This window comes from Populus euphratica, unplaced genomic scaffold (genome assembly GCF_000495115.2).
Source record: "Populus euphratica unplaced genomic scaffold, PopEup_1.0 scaffold75.1, whole genome shotgun sequence".
Taxonomy (NCBI): domain Eukaryota; kingdom Viridiplantae; phylum Streptophyta; class Magnoliopsida; order Malpighiales; family Salicaceae; genus Populus; species Populus euphratica.
Genome location: NW_011499866.1, coordinates 1,674,309 through 1,693,356, shown reverse-complemented (window position 1 = coordinate 1,693,356; position 19,048 = coordinate 1,674,309). Strand labels below are relative to the sequence as shown.

At 34.8% G+C, this 19,048-nt stretch overlaps 2 protein-coding genes across 7 annotated transcripts; one reads left to right on the top strand and one right to left on the bottom strand.

Moving 5' to 3' along the window:
* Positions 1–399: 399 nt before the first annotated feature.
* Positions 400–9,041, top strand: LOC105126240 (protein LHY-like). 5 transcript variants are annotated; one of them, XM_011027050.1, is made up of 8 exons: positions 400–692; positions 937–962; positions 1,218–1,407; positions 1,554–1,665; positions 1,888–1,949; positions 6,562–6,786; positions 6,873–8,321; positions 8,449–9,041. In XM_011027050.1, the coding sequence occupies exons 3-8, from the start codon at positions 1,369–1,371 to the stop codon at positions 8,863–8,865; spliced, it is 2,304 nt and encodes a 767-aa protein (XP_011025352.1). In that variant the 5' UTR covers positions 400–692; positions 937–962; positions 1,218–1,368; the 3' UTR covers positions 8,866–9,041. The 5 variants fall into 5 exon arrangements, with proteins under 5 accessions (XP_011025352.1, XP_011025353.1, XP_011025354.1 ...); XM_011027051.1 differs by having other exon boundaries at positions 937–1,025; XM_011027052.1 differs by having other exon boundaries at positions 400–712.
* Positions 9,042–9,620: 579 nt separating this feature from the next.
* LOC105126239 (serine/threonine-protein kinase ATG1-like) lies at positions 9,621–15,197 on the bottom strand. 2 transcript variants are annotated; one of them, XM_011027048.1, is made up of 13 exons: positions 14,824–15,197; positions 14,607–14,724; positions 14,087–14,145; positions 13,766–13,830; positions 13,015–13,108; positions 12,844–12,924; positions 12,628–12,739; positions 12,171–12,225; positions 11,737–12,026; positions 11,267–11,631; positions 10,541–10,838; positions 10,376–10,446; positions 9,621–10,285 (listed from the first exon to the last, which is right to left on the bottom strand). In XM_011027048.1, exons 1-13 carry the CDS (start codon positions 15,058–15,060, stop codon positions 10,049–10,051), a joined length of 2,082 nt encoding a protein of 693 aa, XP_011025350.1. In that variant the 5' UTR covers positions 15,061–15,197; the 3' UTR covers positions 9,621–10,048. The 2 variants fall into 2 exon arrangements, with proteins under 2 accessions (XP_011025350.1, XP_011025351.1); XM_011027049.1 differs by having other exon boundaries at positions 14,607–14,681; positions 14,824–14,912.
* Between the last annotated feature and the right edge of the window lie 3,851 nt (positions 15,198–19,048).

Below are 19,048 nucleotides of genomic sequence, written 5' to 3'. Positions count from 1 at the left end.
AGTCAAAGATAACGGCACTCGACTATTCACTGGAGTAAAAAACACCAGCCTCGTTCTGTGGTGCGCATCTTCTGTTTCTCCGTAAGCCGCCACGTTGGCACACACCATTTCTTTCCTCCAATCTACCCGTCCGTAAACGGTACCGTGTGGAACCGGTCCTTAGAGAAGAGCCACGTCACCAATGAAGCCCCGACATGATATGCGACTTTACGGAATTAACCTTAGAGAGCCACGGACTTTGTGGTGGAGATTTGGAGATTGAAAGAGGAGGGCAAAAATGGGGGGAAAGTGCAGGGGTGTGATTTAGACTAATCAGCTACTAAATAATTGCCACATGGCATCATCTCTCTCTCCCTCATAGTTGGGCAGCCAACTTCAATAGCAGCCTCAAATAATATAAATTAATAAAAAAATAAATCCACAAAATATAGTGGCTGAGATTGTTCCTTGGTGTAGTTTCTGGTGTCTTCGGGGTTACCGAAAATTGGTTTTCTCTTCCCTCTGCCGCTTCCCCTCCTCATCAGTTCTCGCAGGACATAGTTTTTGCCTTTTCAATTTTTTTTCCTAGTTTCCGATCCACCATTGCCGGGAACAGTGAGTTTTCATGTGAGTTTCCGGTGAGTTCGTGCGTGCATGGTCGCTAACTCTATCCGTACTTGTACAGCTTTCCTTCACCATGACTTTCTCGCAAGGTACTTTCTCTCATTTCTAGGTTTTGTTTCTTTTCATTTCCCTTTGGTTGCCGAGAAATTTGAACCCTTTTTTTTTCTCAGAATTCTATCAGTTGATTTGCCTCATTAAATCAGTGAAAATATTCGAGATTTGTTTAAATATTTCTCTGCAACAATTATAGTCTACCGTTAAAAATTATTGGAAGCTGTTGTTAATCACTGATTCGGATTTCACTGTTTTTCTTTCTCTGTTTGTTTTTTGAAGGAATTGGAGTCTTTGTGTTCGTTTTGGTGAGGACTCTGAATAAAGGAATTTACTTTTAAGTTGTAACGGAGAAGCGTCTCTCTGTTCTGGTGGATTCTTTTATGTTCTTGAATGATTTATTGTACATATACTCTAAGCCTCTACCTCTATACTGGAAGTGGTATTTTATAGTTTATTTATACGTATACGTATAATTATAGCTGTTGTAATACGTACATACATACGGATTACAGAGAGACGAATCTCTATCGATTGTTAGTATCTTGTTTGGGTGTTTGCAGTTGTAGCGGATTTTCTGATTCTGTGGAATTCAAACAAGACGACGGCTTTATTGGTAGTATTGAGTGGTGCAAGAAATGAAGGGAGGCTTCTGTTCTATCCGTTGCTCGTTAGCGAGGATTTGAAGCAGCGTTAGCTGCTTAAGGTCCGGTAATGGATACATGCTCCTCTGGAGAAGACTTGGTTATTAAGGTAAAAAATAAATAAATAAATTAGTATTAGGTAACTTTTATTATTATATTATTGATCTTTAAATTGTTTCTTTCAAATTGAAATAGTATTGGTTTTGAATGTTTATATTTAATCTAATCTGAATTATTAAGTTGTGTTAATTATAGACGAGGAAACCATATACAATAACCAAGCAACGAGAAAGATGGACAGAGGAGGAGCATAACAGGTTCCTAGAGGCATTGAAGCTCTATGGACGAGCTTGGCAGCGAATCGAAGGTCTAATTTTCATATATTCTTCAGTTTTATTTTTTAAAATTAATATTGATGCGGGCTGATTTATTGTAAATTTATGAAGTGTTTTCAATATAAAAGTGGGTGGTTGATACGAAATTATGAATATTCCTTATAGGAATGCATGAAAAACTGTTCTTTTCTATTTTACTCTTAATTGGAGATCGGACTCTTCTCTCTTTGTGTTTTCATCTTGGTGTTATGCAGAACATATTGGTACAAAGACTGCCGTGCAAATCAGAAGTCATGCACAGAAGTTCTTTTCAAAGGTCTGTATCTATTTGCCTGCCTCTATATCAACTGTATATTTTTCTGCTTCTATATTTCTTGATTCGGCGCATCATCGTTGATTCTTCAGTTGTGTGCCATCTAAATTATATGCCTCAAGATTATTTTGTCATCATATATGTAATTTGAATTTCTGTTCACTCTTTTAGAAGGAAACTGTTTCTGGTGCTTGGAACCAACTAGAGTGTATATGTTGTTCTTACACATGCTTGTTGCACAATACCCACACAGCTTATCAAAGTTTTTGAGAGATTGACAGTGGTGGACTATTTGCTGGGACTTTTTTGAAATTATAATTGACAAGATCCATGCATAAGAGTTGAGTATATTTAACATGACTTTTTGAGGAAGATTGCCACCCCCCCCCCCCCCCCCAATCAAGAACATCCTCCCATAAAATATTTAGTCTCTAAAGATGATTGGTTTTTAAGTAGTCAGGGAAAGTTAGAGAAAAGAATAGGGGGTGTTTGAAACACTTTTTTTATGCTCAAATAGTACTAGTTCTTACGCATTGTGTTTAGACTCTCATAGAAGGAAAATAGCCACATTAGGATTTCAAGCAGCGTACATGCCACCAGTCAATATCTTTGATTAAAAATATCTATCTAATTAGCGAGTTAACTATAAGGGAAAATATGCATTTTGTATAATTTGTGCCCTTTTAGTCTCTGTAGCCATGTAGGTGGCACCTTTGGCTGTTACAATATGCAAACTTCATATTGATCCCTTTTAGTCTCTTTAGGTATGCATGGAGAATTTAGGCTCATGCCAGCCAGCATTTTCTACTTCGGACAAATTCAGAACCATCTAGAAATTGAACTATTGATCATCTAAGGTTTTAAATGAGCATGGAGATTTTTATTTAACAAATATGCTTCTAATAATTCTTGAGGGTTTGGAAGTTTCATTTTGGTTGTTTACTAGACCTGGACTGGAGTATCTGAAATTTCTGACAATGTATTTTGATGACCTTCCACTTTTGAATGTCATCAAGATCACCATATGTGCTTGTCAATATATCTACTTTGATTTGTTCATATATCATCAGGTGGAAGTTCATTGTAATCCATGATGCTGTTGATATCTTTGTGCTGACATATGGAGGTGCAGATGACTTTGTTGTCTTTTCTTACCATTTTTTAATAGTAATCTTTGTAGTTCATGCTGTTATGAAGATTATATCTGGACAATGTGTTGTGCCATCCCAAGCCACAAAACCTTCAATCAACATCAACTGGTTTATAGAGTTACATCTTGTAGAAAGGCACTAACTTCTAAGAAAGAATCCTACTGGAGTTTAGAAGGGTCTAGCATACTTTCATATGGTCATACTGTTTCTACTCAATTATGTAGAAATCAGTAACTTGGAATTTATAATGAACAATATAGAGGAGATTGGTGATCTTTTTGGCAGTGGCACCTGGGAAATCTGGATCTGTGATTTGTGACAATAGTGAACTTGCTAAGCAATTTCGTTAACATTCACCCATGAAATTATGTGGCCTACTGGCCTCGTCCAGTCACTTAAGTAGGTCTTGGCTGTTTTTTGTTGCTTAACTGTGGATTTTGACATTAGGACCCATGTTAGGTATATTTAGGAAAGTTTGTTTAAGGGGGGCACACTTTCTCTACTAACCAACAGACTTGTGCTGTCTCAGTTGGAGGGTGACCCCATTTTTTGTTTAAAAGAAAATGTTTCTTCTAGTTATTCATGGAAGAGCAGAGTACCAGAACAATTTCAATGAGGACTAGGAAATATTTGTTATCAGCATAAGGCTGTTTTCCAAAAGTAAATTAAAAGACAAAACAGATTTTTTAAAAAGAGTTAAAGAACAACTTCCAACATTTTAACCAATTTTATTAGAGCTTCAAATGAAGTGACAATGTGGACAGAGATGGCTATCCCAAGCTAGCGAAGTTTGAAGATATACAATCTCCTTATCATTGGTTGAATTAGTTGTACTATTTCTATTTCTGCTATTGTGATCCTTAGTCCTCTATAATTGCAAGAACCCTTGATATTAGTTGTGCTAGGCAGAGCATGTATGTTCCAATTTGCAGTCCCAGACTTGGTCAGTCCATATTGGATGTATTTTTAACTATGTTACTTTGTTATAGAAGCAACAAGATATGATTCACTCAACTAGTGTCTTAGAAGTGAAAATTCAGAGTATTACCATTCTTTCAACATTTTTGCAAAAAAGTTGCTGCTCTTAAATGTGAAAACTGCAACCGGCATGAGCCTTTTACCATTCGACCAAGAAATAGCCCCTAATTTTATTTGTATTGTATGATATTCTGGTTAATAAAGTATACTCTTTTCCACACTTAACATATGATTCTTTACTGTTAGATTTCCTTCAATTTTTTTAGGCCAGAGATGGAGGTGGGCTATTTTTGTGAAGGTTTCATAAAATGCTAATGGGACTATTTTATCTCTTTATCCATTTTAAGTATCAGACGTAAAATCTATGTGTTGCATGATAATAACCATTGGGAAAATCCCTCATGTTTCCCTGTTTGTGTCGAATTGGAAAACAAGCCTTTGTAAAGAATTATAATCAAAATCACCCTGTATTCATCACTTTTCATGAATTCAACCTGATTGGTCTGAATTGTAAACAACGTGGTCTCTCCCTCTAGGGTAAATTCATCACAGTTTGTTTACAATTTAATCCAACTGGGTTGAATTGATGAAATTTGGCAAATATAGGTACATTTGATGAAGTTTTTCTTTCAGGGGCTTGTTTGCCAAAGTAACACAAACACAAGGACTGAAATGGGGAGGGGGTTTCCAATATCATTGAATACTAACTGAAAAACAATGAAATGGCGAACTATATTGATTGGACTTTCTGTTTGGATCATAAACAATAGTTCCCTTCTTCAGTTTACCTTGATTTGTTGCTTATCTTTGATATAAATTAGAAAACGTTGAATGGAGTTTGATGATATGAAGGCTTATGTGAAAGATGTAAGAGCCAATTACCACATGAAGGTTTTCATCTTACCAAAAAAAAAAAATGAGATTCTTATTTGTTAAATTTGGAGTCACTGAACCTTTATATAAGATGTTGAAAACAAGCTGCCGAGCATGATGCCAACATTGATTAGTATTGAAATGTGAAAAATAGTTCAGCTCTTTCCATCTGGATTGAGTTTCTATTACCTGGTGTATGGTCAGTAAACTACCAAAGAATGGCATAGCTGTTACCATTCATTGTCCTGCCTAATCATTCAATATTCTGAGTATTTTCAGTGAAAATTACAACAAAATGTGCCCATGAGAAATCCCATGGTCTGTTTCTATCTGTCTCAACTTCATCTCCATATGTATTTTGCTGTTCTGATATTCAGTGAAAATTACACCAAAATGTGCCCATGAGAAATACCATGGTCTGTTTCTATCTGTCTCAACTTCATCTCCATATGTATTTTGCTGTTCTGATATTAAGGGGGGGCTGGTTTGGCCAAGGAGTCAAGATGACTACTTGGCCAAACCAGTCCCCCTTTTTTTTTTTGTTATATGAACAGTAGCAAGTATAGGAACAGTACTGAGTGAGTGTATGCGCAGATGTACTCTTTATAGATTATAGGTAAACTAATTTTACAGCATATTCAACTGACAAGGAGGGACTAGCGAACTAAACTACTGTATTTTATGATTTGAAAGAGGGCCACATGATTGAGGATGGATAGTTTTGTGAGGAATTGCAAGATTAGGAGTTCAAGGAGTTTAAGAGGGGAGATTATATTTTTAATAAATGAAAGGAACGGGTATCGAAAATCCCTCCCATTTTCCTATGCTTATTTCAATGAAACTTATAAATGGTAAGAGTAAACATCTACTTCGGAGGAGGTGGGGGGTCACATGAGCAAACACATCTGCATGAGATGGCAAAATGAGCAAGTGTAGGAGGATGCTATCTGAATAGCATATTTTCTTTTCTTTTTGAGCATGGGTGTGCTTTTTTTTGTAAGATCTCATGGAAACTCTTGAACATCAGGTGTTTTAGTGCTGCATATTGAGGCAGTTTATCCATCACGATTATTCCTCTTCTTTTGTATGTGCACCAAATAGTATAGCAGGCCTAGGTTATTTTTGGGTCGTTAACATGGAGATTTAGACCTAGGAACTACATTGAATGATGTTTAGGGGCATGGAGATGTCATCTCATAAAATTCTCATCTCATCCAGCAACATTTTAGGCGATGGGTTGTGGGATAAAGTGGCACAATTGGATTACTGAGGTAGCAAAAACTTTCTGCTGAAACGTAATGCATCTTATCTGACTTATTTTGGCAATATATAACTGCCTTTTTTACCGTGTTTTGATACTGAAAGGTCTTAGATATGTTACTATTTGGTTTCAATCCTATTCTTTCTCAACCAAAATAACATGCTTCTTCTGAGTTCATAGAATAAAGTTGCATGCCTTATATGAGAATATTTAGAAATACTCTTGTCTGATAATAAACTATTTCCGTGCTGAGGTCTTACCTTCGATTGTGGACTCTTGCCATGTTGTGGAGCTGATTTTTTTTCATGTAATTTATTCTCCGTTGAGGTGTTAACAAATATCTCACTTGCAGTTGGAGAAGGAGGCTGTTGCTAAAGGTGTTCCGATAGGAGAAGCACTTGAAATAGACATTCCACCACCACGTCCCAAAAGGAAACCAAGCAATCCTTATCCTCGAAAGACAGGTGTGGGTCCTCCCACATCACAGGCAGGAGCAAGGGATGGAAAGCTTTTAACTTCAACTTCTTCTCCACATTGTAGGAAAGTTTCAGATTTGGAGAAAGAACCACGTCCTGAGGTGAACTATCATTTTCTTTTTCCCTCCTTGTTCACTCAGTTGTTCCTTCCCCTTCATTACGATTTTTTTTATTGTACATTCTACAGAAACCTAATGGAGATGAGAGGCCAACCAGTGCTAAGGAAAATCAGGATGACAATTGCTCAGAAGTATTTACCCTTCTCCAAGAAGCTCATTGTTCCTCTGTAGCTTCAGTCAACAAGAATTGTGTACCAGCACTAGAGGTTCTCAAAAAGACTAGCTCTTTCAGGGAGTTTGTACCTTCACCGAAGAAGGGAAATCATGATGCATGCAATGAATCCTTTATCACTGTCGAGCATGAAGCAAATCAAAAGTTGGACAGCTCTGATGCCAATCAGACAGTTTTGGATAATGGCACTGTTAAAGCTTCAAAATCAGAAAATGCTTGCTCCTTGCATGAGATATTGTTTCAGCAAAAGAAATCAGATGATTTTACTGGAGCATTGCGAACAGATGGGATGCAAACCATGCAGAACTATCCAAGGCATGTCCCTGTACACGTTCTAGATGGGAGCCTGGGAACATGTATGGAAACTCCCTCTGATTTGTCATTTCAGGATTCCATGTTTCATCCGGTAGGAGATATTCCAGCGTGTCCCATTTTATACTCACATCCTGCTGGATCCACTACCACTGATCATCCAACTAATTTGCCAAGATCCTCTATGCATCAATCATTTCCATTTTTTCCTCCATTTACCCCGATTCATCATAATCAAGATGACTACAGATCATTTCTCCCCATATCCTCCACATTTTCGAGTCCCGTTGTATCTACTCTGCTACAAAACCCGGCAGCCCATGCTGCAGCAAGCTTTGCAGCTACCTTTTGGCCCTATGGAAATGTGGAGAGCTCTGCAGATTCTCCAGCATGTGCCCTAGAATGTTTCCAATCGGGGCAAATAAACTCTGCTCCCAGTATGGCAGCTATTGCCGCTGCTACAGTGGCAGCAGCAACTGCATGGTGGGCAGCACATGGACTACTTCCCATATGTGCTCCTCTTCACACTGCCTTTGCCTGCCCTCCTGCTTCTGCAACTGCAATTCAGCCTGCAGATACCGATCAAGTTCCTCCAGCCAAGCCAGAAAGGAAGGAAACAACTCCTGATAATCCTCCTTTGCAAGGTGAAATACAGGACCTGGAGCACTCTGAAGCTGTGCAAGCTCAAAACTCTGCGTCAAAACCACCATCGTTGTCATCATCAGATTCTGAAGAGAGTGGAGGCACAAAGCTAAACACTGGACCAAAAGTTACTGATCACGAGTTAAATTCAAAAGCTTCTGAGGTCCAGGATTCAGGCAAAACAAAGAGCAGAAAACAGGTTGACCGTTCTTCATGCGGTTCAAATACACCATCTAGCAGTGAAATTGAGACAGATGCATTAGAGAAGACTGAGAAAGGCAAGGAAGAGCCAAAAGAAGCTGATGTAAATCATCCAGCCTATGAGTTGAACTGTCGCCGCAGCAGAAGTAGCAGCAGCATGAGTGATTCGTGGAAAGAGGTCTCCGAAGAGGTGGCTAGATAAATATACTTCTCTGTTGATAATTATTTAATGGCATTCCTATAACCCAGAAGAGTAGAGATTATGATTGTATTTTGCATTTATCTCCACTCTATTCATGTTTTACTACTTTTATCAGGGGCGGCTGGCGTTTCAAGCACTATTCACCAGAGAGATATTGCCCCAGAGCTTCTCACCTCCACATGATCTGAAGAGTAAGATGCACCAGAAGGAAGATACTGAAGAAAAGAAAGATCCAGATGAGAATGATGGAGATGCGTCACTGTTAGATCTCAACAGCAAAACATGGGGTTACTGCTCTGGCTATCGAGAAGGGGAGAAAAATGCTGTAGTGCCTAGATGTGTAAACGATGGGGAGGAAGGGCTGCTGACTATTGGACTTGGACATCGAAATCTGAAGGCTCATCTAACCGGATTTAAACCTTACAAAAGGTGTTCACTGGAGGCCAAAGAAAGCAGGGTGGGAATCACTGGTGGCCAGGACGAGGAGAAAGGCCCCAAGAGGTTACGTTTGGAAAGGGAAGCTTCAGTTTGATACTTGATATTGCACGCTTAAACAAGGGAAAATCTTTGTTTTTGCATGTAATTTCTAATTTTCTCCCTTGTCTGTCATTCTGTTCATGTTTAAATTAGAGTAACTGCAACCCAGTCGACTTTTCGTGCAAGTGTATGTGCTTATATATCAGACATTGGCTTATTTACTTTCTTGAACCCATGACTGAGTATCCATCAAATAGACCTAGATAAGAACTTAAGAAGCATTAAGTATTGAATTGGCCTTGCATGGCCTTTCCCCCCCGAAGTTCATTATTCTTTCCTAACATCTAGGTTTTACTGCTCTCTTTCTTACCAATCACATTGTGGCTGTGACCACAAAGTATCTCCTTGTTGGTCAATTGCCCGTTGCCACTGATGTGTGAAAGAAAATTGAACTTGCGTTGAGATATCTTCTGATACAAGGTTTTTATTGTTATTGTTTTTATCACGAATTTGGATTATGTCTCAAAGAGTATGGATACAGAATGACATTTTAGTGTTTCTTTTAAGCAATTTTCTGAGGCTCGTGCCTTTTTCTCAACAGTCCATATCAAAGATTCTCACATAGGACGAAGGTTTGACAAGCTTCCACGTAGTTAAGTTATGGGCATGTGCGCAGCCATACGAGACTTTGCATCTAACAAGACAATGATGGCTGGTCATACAAAAGAATAACACACAGAGTGGGTTCAGAATTTTGCCTTCATAAACTAGCGTGCTCTATTTTTCATCCTTGTTTTTTACAAGTAGGAATCTTACTATTCACCTGATCATATTTGATTTTGATTTTGGATACAACTGATTTGAGGTAGCAATGAGAATTTCCGTGCAATCATCAACTTAGAACTTATGCTAAGAAAGCTGTCATATTTACAATTCTTTCCAGACATGGTAAGCAGTCTTATTTACACAGATCCATTAATGAATAAGCAGTCTTATTTACACATTCCTCAAACATGGATCATCCTTCTTCCAGCATGACGGGTCTGCTGTATGTTATTCTGCACATCATATATGCATCGAAGGGCTTCCTTGGTCATGTCAGCATATTACTGTGCATCCATTTCAAGAAACATGCAGGCTTAAAATTGCACGCCACATCTGACATTAATTTTCAGGTTATGTGTTGGTAATCTGCAGCGTAAAAGGGTTTCTAAATATAGCTGTACAACAGTTGTCTTCTACTTGGTAAGAGAATCAGGGGATTGTTCAGGAATAGGCTGCAACATTGAGAAGTGAGACCTATGAGACTGCAAGTTGAGAATGTAGCTTTGGATTCGCTTCCTACAAGCAGAAGTTAATGAAAACGGAGGTTTCAGTGGGAGAGATGTTGCTTCTTCTGCTATAAAATGAAGCAGAAGCATTGCTTTGGAATATGAGACATCAGCACCACCCTTGTTCTCCATATATTCATCTACCTGAAAAGATTACAAGAACTGCCTGGCATTAACGTATTTGTATAAGAAACAGGACAATTGATGCTTACAGCAAAGACGTTCGTCACTTACAGCACCACTTTTCCCAACAGCGAGTGCTTCTTGAAATATCAATTCCATGGCGTCAGGCATCTCAGCAGCAGCTGCAACATATTTGACAGATGAGAATATTGCAAAAGCAGTAACACGGGAAAAAATAAAGGCAAGTATTTACAGCAGATTGATACAAAGTCATACCATCCATGTCTCTGAGATTATGTGATAACTTCTCTGTACGATCAAACGCGAGAATGAAACTTTTTTCTGCCCACTTGCAGGCAGAAGAAGGCTCAATAAAATCCATTTTACCACTTGCTGGCGGGATCAAATCTATGCCTCCATGAACAAATGTAGATTCATTGGCTGAACTGCTTTCAGGTAATTCGCTCCCTTCATTAGAGGCTACCCAGTGGTCACAAATTTCAAGAACTTTCTTCCATATAGCCAAAACAACAGGCTCAACTGAAAATGATTCCAGAAACATTCCTGAATCATACTGCAAGCAATAGCAATTACAACTTTACATCAGAAACAGAAACAGAAAGGAACCATTTCTACAAGAAATCAAAAGTGAAAGATCAGTTTAAAAGCAACTGGGCATGTGCAAATATGTTTAGCAGTACTATATATATGTATCCTTTCTACTCTTCAGATACCTAATTATAGCACATGAAATTTTTTCAACACTGCATATAATATTATCCTATAGCTCAAGAATTCAAAATTAATATTAAAAATGGTTCTCGTAAGACATAAGACTAAGGTTGGTGATACTGTGAGTCAGTTTCCACTGGACAAGTTGCTCATGAAGAAACCTAAAAGGAAAAAAGAACCTCTGTTTATATACTTTGCAGTTGTACCATATGCCACAATGGGCATCTGGATTTATAACCCATCTTGTCTTAGAAAACTTAACATACTAACCTTTTCTTGGGCTAGTTCTCCAATTGCCTGTGCATACTGATCTAGGAAGTGAAGCTTAATTGAGGGATGTGGTATGGGTAGTCCTTGCACTTCCCTTAATATATTTGGCACACATGAGGCAGTTAATGGCTCTGATCCATAGACCTGAGGATCGTTTGCACTACCAACAGAACTACCAGTAAACTCCTCTGTTTGTATAGCAACAACCATATCCTGGTTATTTTTCTGTGGTAGCTGTACAGAAGATTTGCTGGTGGAGCTATCTTGCAGAGATGTTTCAAGGTAATAAGAGAAATTTTCCGTTGAAGAAAAATGACGATTGACAATAACATAATCCTTCTCCAGGGACTCCATTAAATCAGCAACTGAATAGAAAAGAGGAAATCAGTACTTGCCCAAAAAAGAAAAAACTACGAGCTGAATTGTAACATATAAGAAAGCAAACGGAATAGAATAGAATAAAAGCAGACCTCGAAGCTGATACAATGAAGATTGGCTGCCATAAGCAGATCTCCTCATCCTATCATGCACAATACTTGGCACAATCCCATGAACACTGTCATTTCTGGATGTACTGTCATGAACCTTTGCCAGCACTGTTATGTTGTCATGCTCAGATGTGCTAGCTAATATTGCATTTCTATTAGCTGAGTGCAAGCAAAGCTCCATTTGAGACCTTGTATTAGAAGCAGACGCATCAAACTGCTCAACTAATGATTTCATTTGTGGAAATGGAGGGGATTTAGCATCCAGTAATAGCCTACAGAATTTTGTGGTGGTAAATATATGCAAGTAGCTTTGATATGCCTAACTGCTAACACGTCAAAGCAGAAAGTCTCAACAGACATGAAATGCACCAATAAGAAAGCATAAAAAAATGAAGGTCCTGACTTCAGAACATTACCTTGGCTCCTTAAGGAACTTGTGATTGAAGAACTCCTTGAATGTTAATCGCTCAACTGCAAATAAAAGTCAGAACATCTACATGAAAATTTCATAGGTTACAGCACCAAGTGACTCAGATATGACCCTTATACTTTCTAGCTTGGCTTATATACTTAAAGGGGGTGATTGGAACAATGGTAGATGTTGCTTTTCAAAGAGTTTTTTTATTGGAAATGCATTAAAATAATATTTTTTTTATTTTTTAAAATTCACTGATGACACAAACACATCAAAACGATCCAAAATCACAAAAAAAAAAAACTAATAATTTGCAGCAAAAAAAAAATATATACAAAACTCCGTTTAATGTGGGGCGAACACCCCCTTCCTCCAGTAGTCCACCCCACCCACATGCAATGACATACCAAGCATGCGCACATATAATAGAACAAAAATTTCACCATAGTAATCAGTACCAGGGTTTCGGCATAAAAGGCTTCTGCAAAGATCCACACAATCTGGATGGAGCTCCTCCAACGCACCTTCCGGAAACCTCAGCTCTGTAGATGTCAAAATATTCTGGAAAAGCTGTTTACAGCAATTAGCAGTGAGAATTAGCCTTGAGCTGTATAATGTATGGAAAATCTTTAGGTTTCTCGTATATTTAGTTTGAGCATAATTCTTTTTAAAACCTGATATTGGCTGTTACCATCAAATGGAGGCTTCCCAGTTACCAGCTGGAACAAAACTGCCCCAACACTCCATAAGTCAGCCTGCATAAATGATAAATTATGTTAAAGATTATACTTCTAAAAAATTAATTTCCTTACTATCAATTTTATGTAAATTCAATGTTACATCACCTTCGCATCATACTTTTTATTCTGAATAATCTCTGGAGCCATGTATAATGGTGAGCCACATAGTGTATCAGCCAAGTCTGATGATGTCAAAGACCTGGCATATTTAGAAATTCAGGGAGATAGCCGAGTGTTAGAAAGAATCTCATGAGCATTACAAAGCAGCTTAGTATTTTAGGTTTTTGGCATTCAGATCAATAAGAAATATTTGTCAAGTTTAGCTGCTTAACGAAGCTGCTACTTGCTTGCACAATTTTCTCAGTGAACTAGACTTTTCTACATGGTAATTATTACATAGAGTTAACAAATTTATTTACAAAGCTACTCAAAAATTGTGTTTTCACAGATGTATAATAACAGAAACCAGCAATGTTACTTCCATGACGACCCCTTAAACCAAGAGCCGATCATAAATCTGATCATTCAATAGTATATGGTTTTTGCAGTGATTTAAGAAGTTTCATATATAGCATTGGATCGCATTATTCAAATTATTCAAGAGCATATAAAGGCAAGCCCTATTTATCAAATTGTCTCTCTGAAAGATAAACATGAAATTGGGATGCCACTTATGAAATATATGGGCCTGGATAAACTGTGATAAACTTTGTAGGCAAGCCAAATAAACGGGAAGAGAACATTTCAAATTGGTGGAGTGTGCTAAAAACAACAGACATTTCTATTCTTAGAAAAATCTGAAATGAATATCACTTTCCGGGGAAAAAAAACATCAGTACCATCAAAGCATGCTTACCTTGCAAAGCCAAAATCACCTATCTTCAATTGTGGAGTTAAGTCATTTGACAACAAAAGTAGGTTCTGCAAGTATGACAACTTCCAAGTTCAGAATGACAGTAGAGTGAGAGAAGCTAAACTAGCGGTTAATAACCATTGAAAGCAAAATAGAACAGAACATAAGAATACTGTATGAGCAGACAAAAAACAATATGTGCAGATGCAAAGGCCCTGACAAAAAGGATCCAAATGTGATGATATAGCCAGACACAACAACTACAACAATAACATAATCTCACTAAATGTTGCCAGAATAGAACTTTGAAAATAGTCAATGTACCTGTGGTTTTAAGTCTCTATGAATAAGATGTTTTTCTTGAAGAGCTTGCAACCCTGCAGCTGCAAAAAGAAAAGACAAACAAAATGTTTGTTTATTTCCCTCATGAACCGCGGTGAAAGGAAGGGATGGATATAGTACCAACAATCTATTTTGAGAAAAACCTCACGACTTACCAATTAAGAATATCGATTTATTATAACCTTGCGTTAAATGTCCTCTTTTCCCGTTTAATCTGAATTAATCATCCTTAAAACAAATAGCAACGCTTTTTAAATTTAAACAGACACTCAATTGCTCACTATTATAATATTACCGTAATTAAACAGACAGCAAAAGAAATATTTGCAGGAACCCAATTGCAGAAACACTAAAAGCATGAAACCCATTATAGTTAAGCACCCAAAACAGCATCTTTCTAAGTTTAACCATTCAAAAACTATCTGCAAAGTTCATATTTCATGAAAACAGAACCACCAATATATCTATAAAAGGAAGATTAATAATTGATTGTGTGGAATACCCAATCGCCTCATAAAGTGCCTTGCTACAGCCTCGGTTACTTTCCCATGGCGTTGAATATACCCAGCAAGAGCACCTCCATCACAGTATTCCAATACAAGAAATATCTTATCTTCAGTCTAAACAATATCATTACAGAAAAATCAAATTACAGCAGGACCTTAATAAAAAATAACAAGCGCGCGCGCGCGCACAAGGGGAAGGAGAGTAGAGTTTACCTCAATAGACTCAAAAAGGCGAATAATGTTGGGGTGATTTATAGTACTGAGAATAGAAATTTCTCTAAGCAAATTATCACTAACTTTTGGACCAAGTAATTTTTTGTCAATTTCTTTAACCGCAACTTCTAAACACGAAGACCGGTGTTTAGCCCTCCAAACAACAGCAAAAGACCCCCGCCCGATTCTCGGGCCAAGAATATAATCACCTATCAAACGGGTCTGGTTAAGATCCATCGAAGGAAGAAAAAAGGAGAACTAAGACGGGTCTCGGTCTAGGTCTAGATGGGTTGATACTGGTATGATTAAAGAGTGACAAGAAAATATTGATCATGCAGTTGCTTTTGCACCTGTTGTCGTAGAGCCATGTTGTTGGTCTTACGTGTTTGGCTAAATAGTCCCTACCACTTTGATTCTGGATTTTAAAAGTATTTTTGTAAAATTTTAAAGTTTTTTATATTTTTATTTATTTTAAATTAATATTTTTTAATATTTTTAAATTATTTTATATATATAAATTATTTTCATATACTAGTATAAAAAATAATTTTAAAAAAAATTATTAATATACATTTTAATACAAAAAATTATTTGAAAAGTATATATTTTAAAACAAGCTAAAAAAAAGGTGCAGAAGATAATAGGGATAATGGGTGTTTCATAATGATTTTTATTTAAAAATATATTAAAATAATGTATCTTTTAATTTTCCATATTAACACATTAAAGTAATTTAAAAATATCAAAAAAATAAAATATAAAAAATTCAATTTTTCTTAAGGAATTAATTTCAAAAAATGTATTTAAAAAAAAACATGATTAAATCACAAAAATAAATAAAAACTCATCATTCAGAAACCTCACATCTTGTCATTTTTCAAGGATTTATTTAGTTATCTTTTTCGAATTTTTCGTGCCTCTTTTGGTTTTAGTCGGTTTTGGTTATGCTTTATAATTCATGGAATCTTATGGTATTCAAAATGTAAATGGTAATATTTTATGGTTACTTCATATATTTACTTTTAAAGGAAAAAATAGATATAAATAGAAAAAAAAATATAGATATAAATATTCTCATCATTTTTTGTAGGTCATGAGTTTCATTTTATATCTCTTTCTTATGTTTGTTTTTCTCCATCACGATGAACATAAAAAAAAATATATATAATAAAAAGCCATTTTATATCTCTTTTTTATGTTTGTTTTTTTCCTTCATGATGACCATAAAAAAAAACTAATAGAAAGCCATTAATTATTATATGAGCACCATATAATTTTTCAAAGAAATAAGATTACTCTTATATTTATCTAGATTAATTATATTACATATTAATTTAGCTCGTACTAAATTATTGGCATGCATTATTCTGCTAATCAGATTTAAATTATTTCGAACATAAAAAAAAAAAAAAAAGCTTTAAGCATAAAAAATTATTTAACATTGTTATTAAACTTGAATTAACGGTTAACTCTAACTTTTTACATAGACCATGTTTAAAATTAATTTGCATGAGAGTTGTCGTAACATGAAACCGTCAACTTAGTAAACCCAAAAGAAACAGGATGATTGGTAAAAAGCGTAGTTTAACTTAAAAAATTCAAGATGATATATTTTTTAAAATTATAAAAATAACATATTAGATTAATCCAAGTTTCACGGTTAATCCTCTAAACTCATGACTCAGATTATAAACTCCATGAAATTTAATAAAATTTTTTTAAATAATTTTTTACTTAATTATATGATAACAAAAAATAGAAACTAGAAAAATTAAGTTCCAATAAAATACCAGAATATTTGTTTGAGACTATAATAACCTCGTAGAAAGCAAATTGAAATAAATAATAAAAACTAATTAAAATCAACCAAATGCTAAACAATAAAATTAAAAAAATAAAGTAAAAAAATTTGATCAAAAGAAAGAAATAGGAAAATGGAATTTAAAAGAAAAGAAAAAAGCCTCGACTTAGCAATTCAACCTTAAAACCTTTTAATTTAACTCTTTGTCTAGCCTAAACTTAAAATTAATTTAAATGGAAGTTGTCTCGATATGACCCCATCAATTTGATAGGTTAAAAATACACTAGATGACTGGTAAAAACATGATTTGACATTAAAAAACTTAAAAATAACATCTTTTTTTTTAATATTGAAAGGGTGATATATAAAATCAACCATCGTGGCTTAATATGTCAAACCTACAATCTACTTCACAAACTCCACTTGGTTTCATAAGTTTTTTTATTTTTTTACTTAATGACATCATAATAAAAATAGACGTTCGTATAATTAAACATCAACTAAAAGTAATGATGTTTGTTTGAGATGACGAGATCTCTTATAGAGTAAACAAACACAAATTATGAAGATAAATTCAAAATCAATCAAAAATTGAAAGATGAAATTGAAAACAAAAGGCAAAAAGGATTCAACTAAAAGAAAAAAGAAAAAAAGAAATTGGAAGATTGACTTTTAAAAAAAAAAGAAAAAAAAAGCCCAACACAATGGATCAACCTTGAAACATCTCAATTCGATTACATGCCTAACTTGGGTTTAAGATGTATCTTATAAAAGTTGTCTAGACGCGACTTAATTGACTTGGTAGGTTTAAAAACAATACGGATAATCAGTAAAAAGCATGGTTTGACTTTATAAAAAATTTCAAGATGACATCTTTCTTTTTAATATTAAGACGACACAATATATTAGATCGACCTAAATTTTGCATCTTAGCCCACTAAACTCATGATCTAGATTGTAGACTCCACTTAGTTTAAACAACTTTGTTTTTGAACTATTTTTTACTTAATAATATGATAAAAAATTAAGTGCTCATAAAATTAAACACAAATAAAATATCAGGATGTTTTTTTAAACTGTGATACCATATGGAAAGTACACCAAAACAAATTATAAAAACAAGAATATATAAATTGTTATAAGATGAAAATGGAAAAGGAAAAAAAAAGGCAAAAAGGATTTAATTGAAAAAAATAAAAGATGAAATTTTTTATTTTAACAAAGGAAATAAAAAAGGGCCTAACCATCAGGTTAACTTTGAAACCTCTTAATTCAACTCCTTATCTATGTTAGGTTTAAAATTAACCCGCGTGGGAGTTGCTTTAACATAACTTACTTGATTTGACAGGGTCAAAAACAACATGAAAACTAGTAAAAAACATGTTTGGCTTTAAAAAAAATTTAAAATGACATCTGTATTTTAATAATGAGATAATGAAATATTAGATCGATCTAGATTTCAAAGCTTAACCCGCCAAACCCGTGATAAACTCCATCTTTTTTTTAACTATTGGTTTACTTAATAATATGATAATAAAAATTGACGCTTGTAAAATTGAACATCAACAAAATATTAGAATATTTGTTTGAAACCACCTTATAGAAACTAAACTAAAGTAAATTATAAAGACCAATTCAAAATCAATTATAAATTAAAAGATAAAATTAAAAAAAAAGGCTCAACCTGCCATATTAATCTTAAAACCTCTCGGCTAGACTTTTTGTCTATCTTAGATTTAAAATTAACCCATATGAGAGTTGCTTTAATGTGACTCAGTCAACTTGACGAGTTAAAAAATAACATAGAGAGCTGGTAAAAATCATGTTTGACTTTAAAAAAAAGTTTCAAGATAATATCTTTTCATTTAATATTAAAATGATAACATATTAGATCAACCTAAACTTCTCAGTTTAACTCGTTAAACTCGTGATCTAGATTATAAACTCCTCTTAATTTAGTATCTTTGTTTTTTTTAAATTATTTTTTATTTAAAAATATGATAATAAAAATAGACACTTGTGAAATTAAACACTAACAAAATATCATGAATTTTGATTGAAACTACAATACCTCGTATAAATTAAACCAAAAACAATTATAAAGACTAATTCAAAATGAGACAACTGTTGAAAGATAAATCTGAAAAAAAAAAAAGCTAAAAAGGATTTAATTAAAAGAAAAAAAATTGGAAGATGAATTTAAACAAAAAAAAGGACCTAACTTAATGGGTTAATCTTGAAACCTTTTGACTTGACTCTTTGTCTATCTTGAGTTTAAATTACCCACATTAAAGTTGCTTCAACATGACCCATTTGACATGGTAGGTTCAAAGACAACATAAAAACCGGTAAAAAAACATGTTTGACTTTAAACAAAATTCAAGATGACATCTTTCTTTTTAATATTGAAACAATGATAGATAA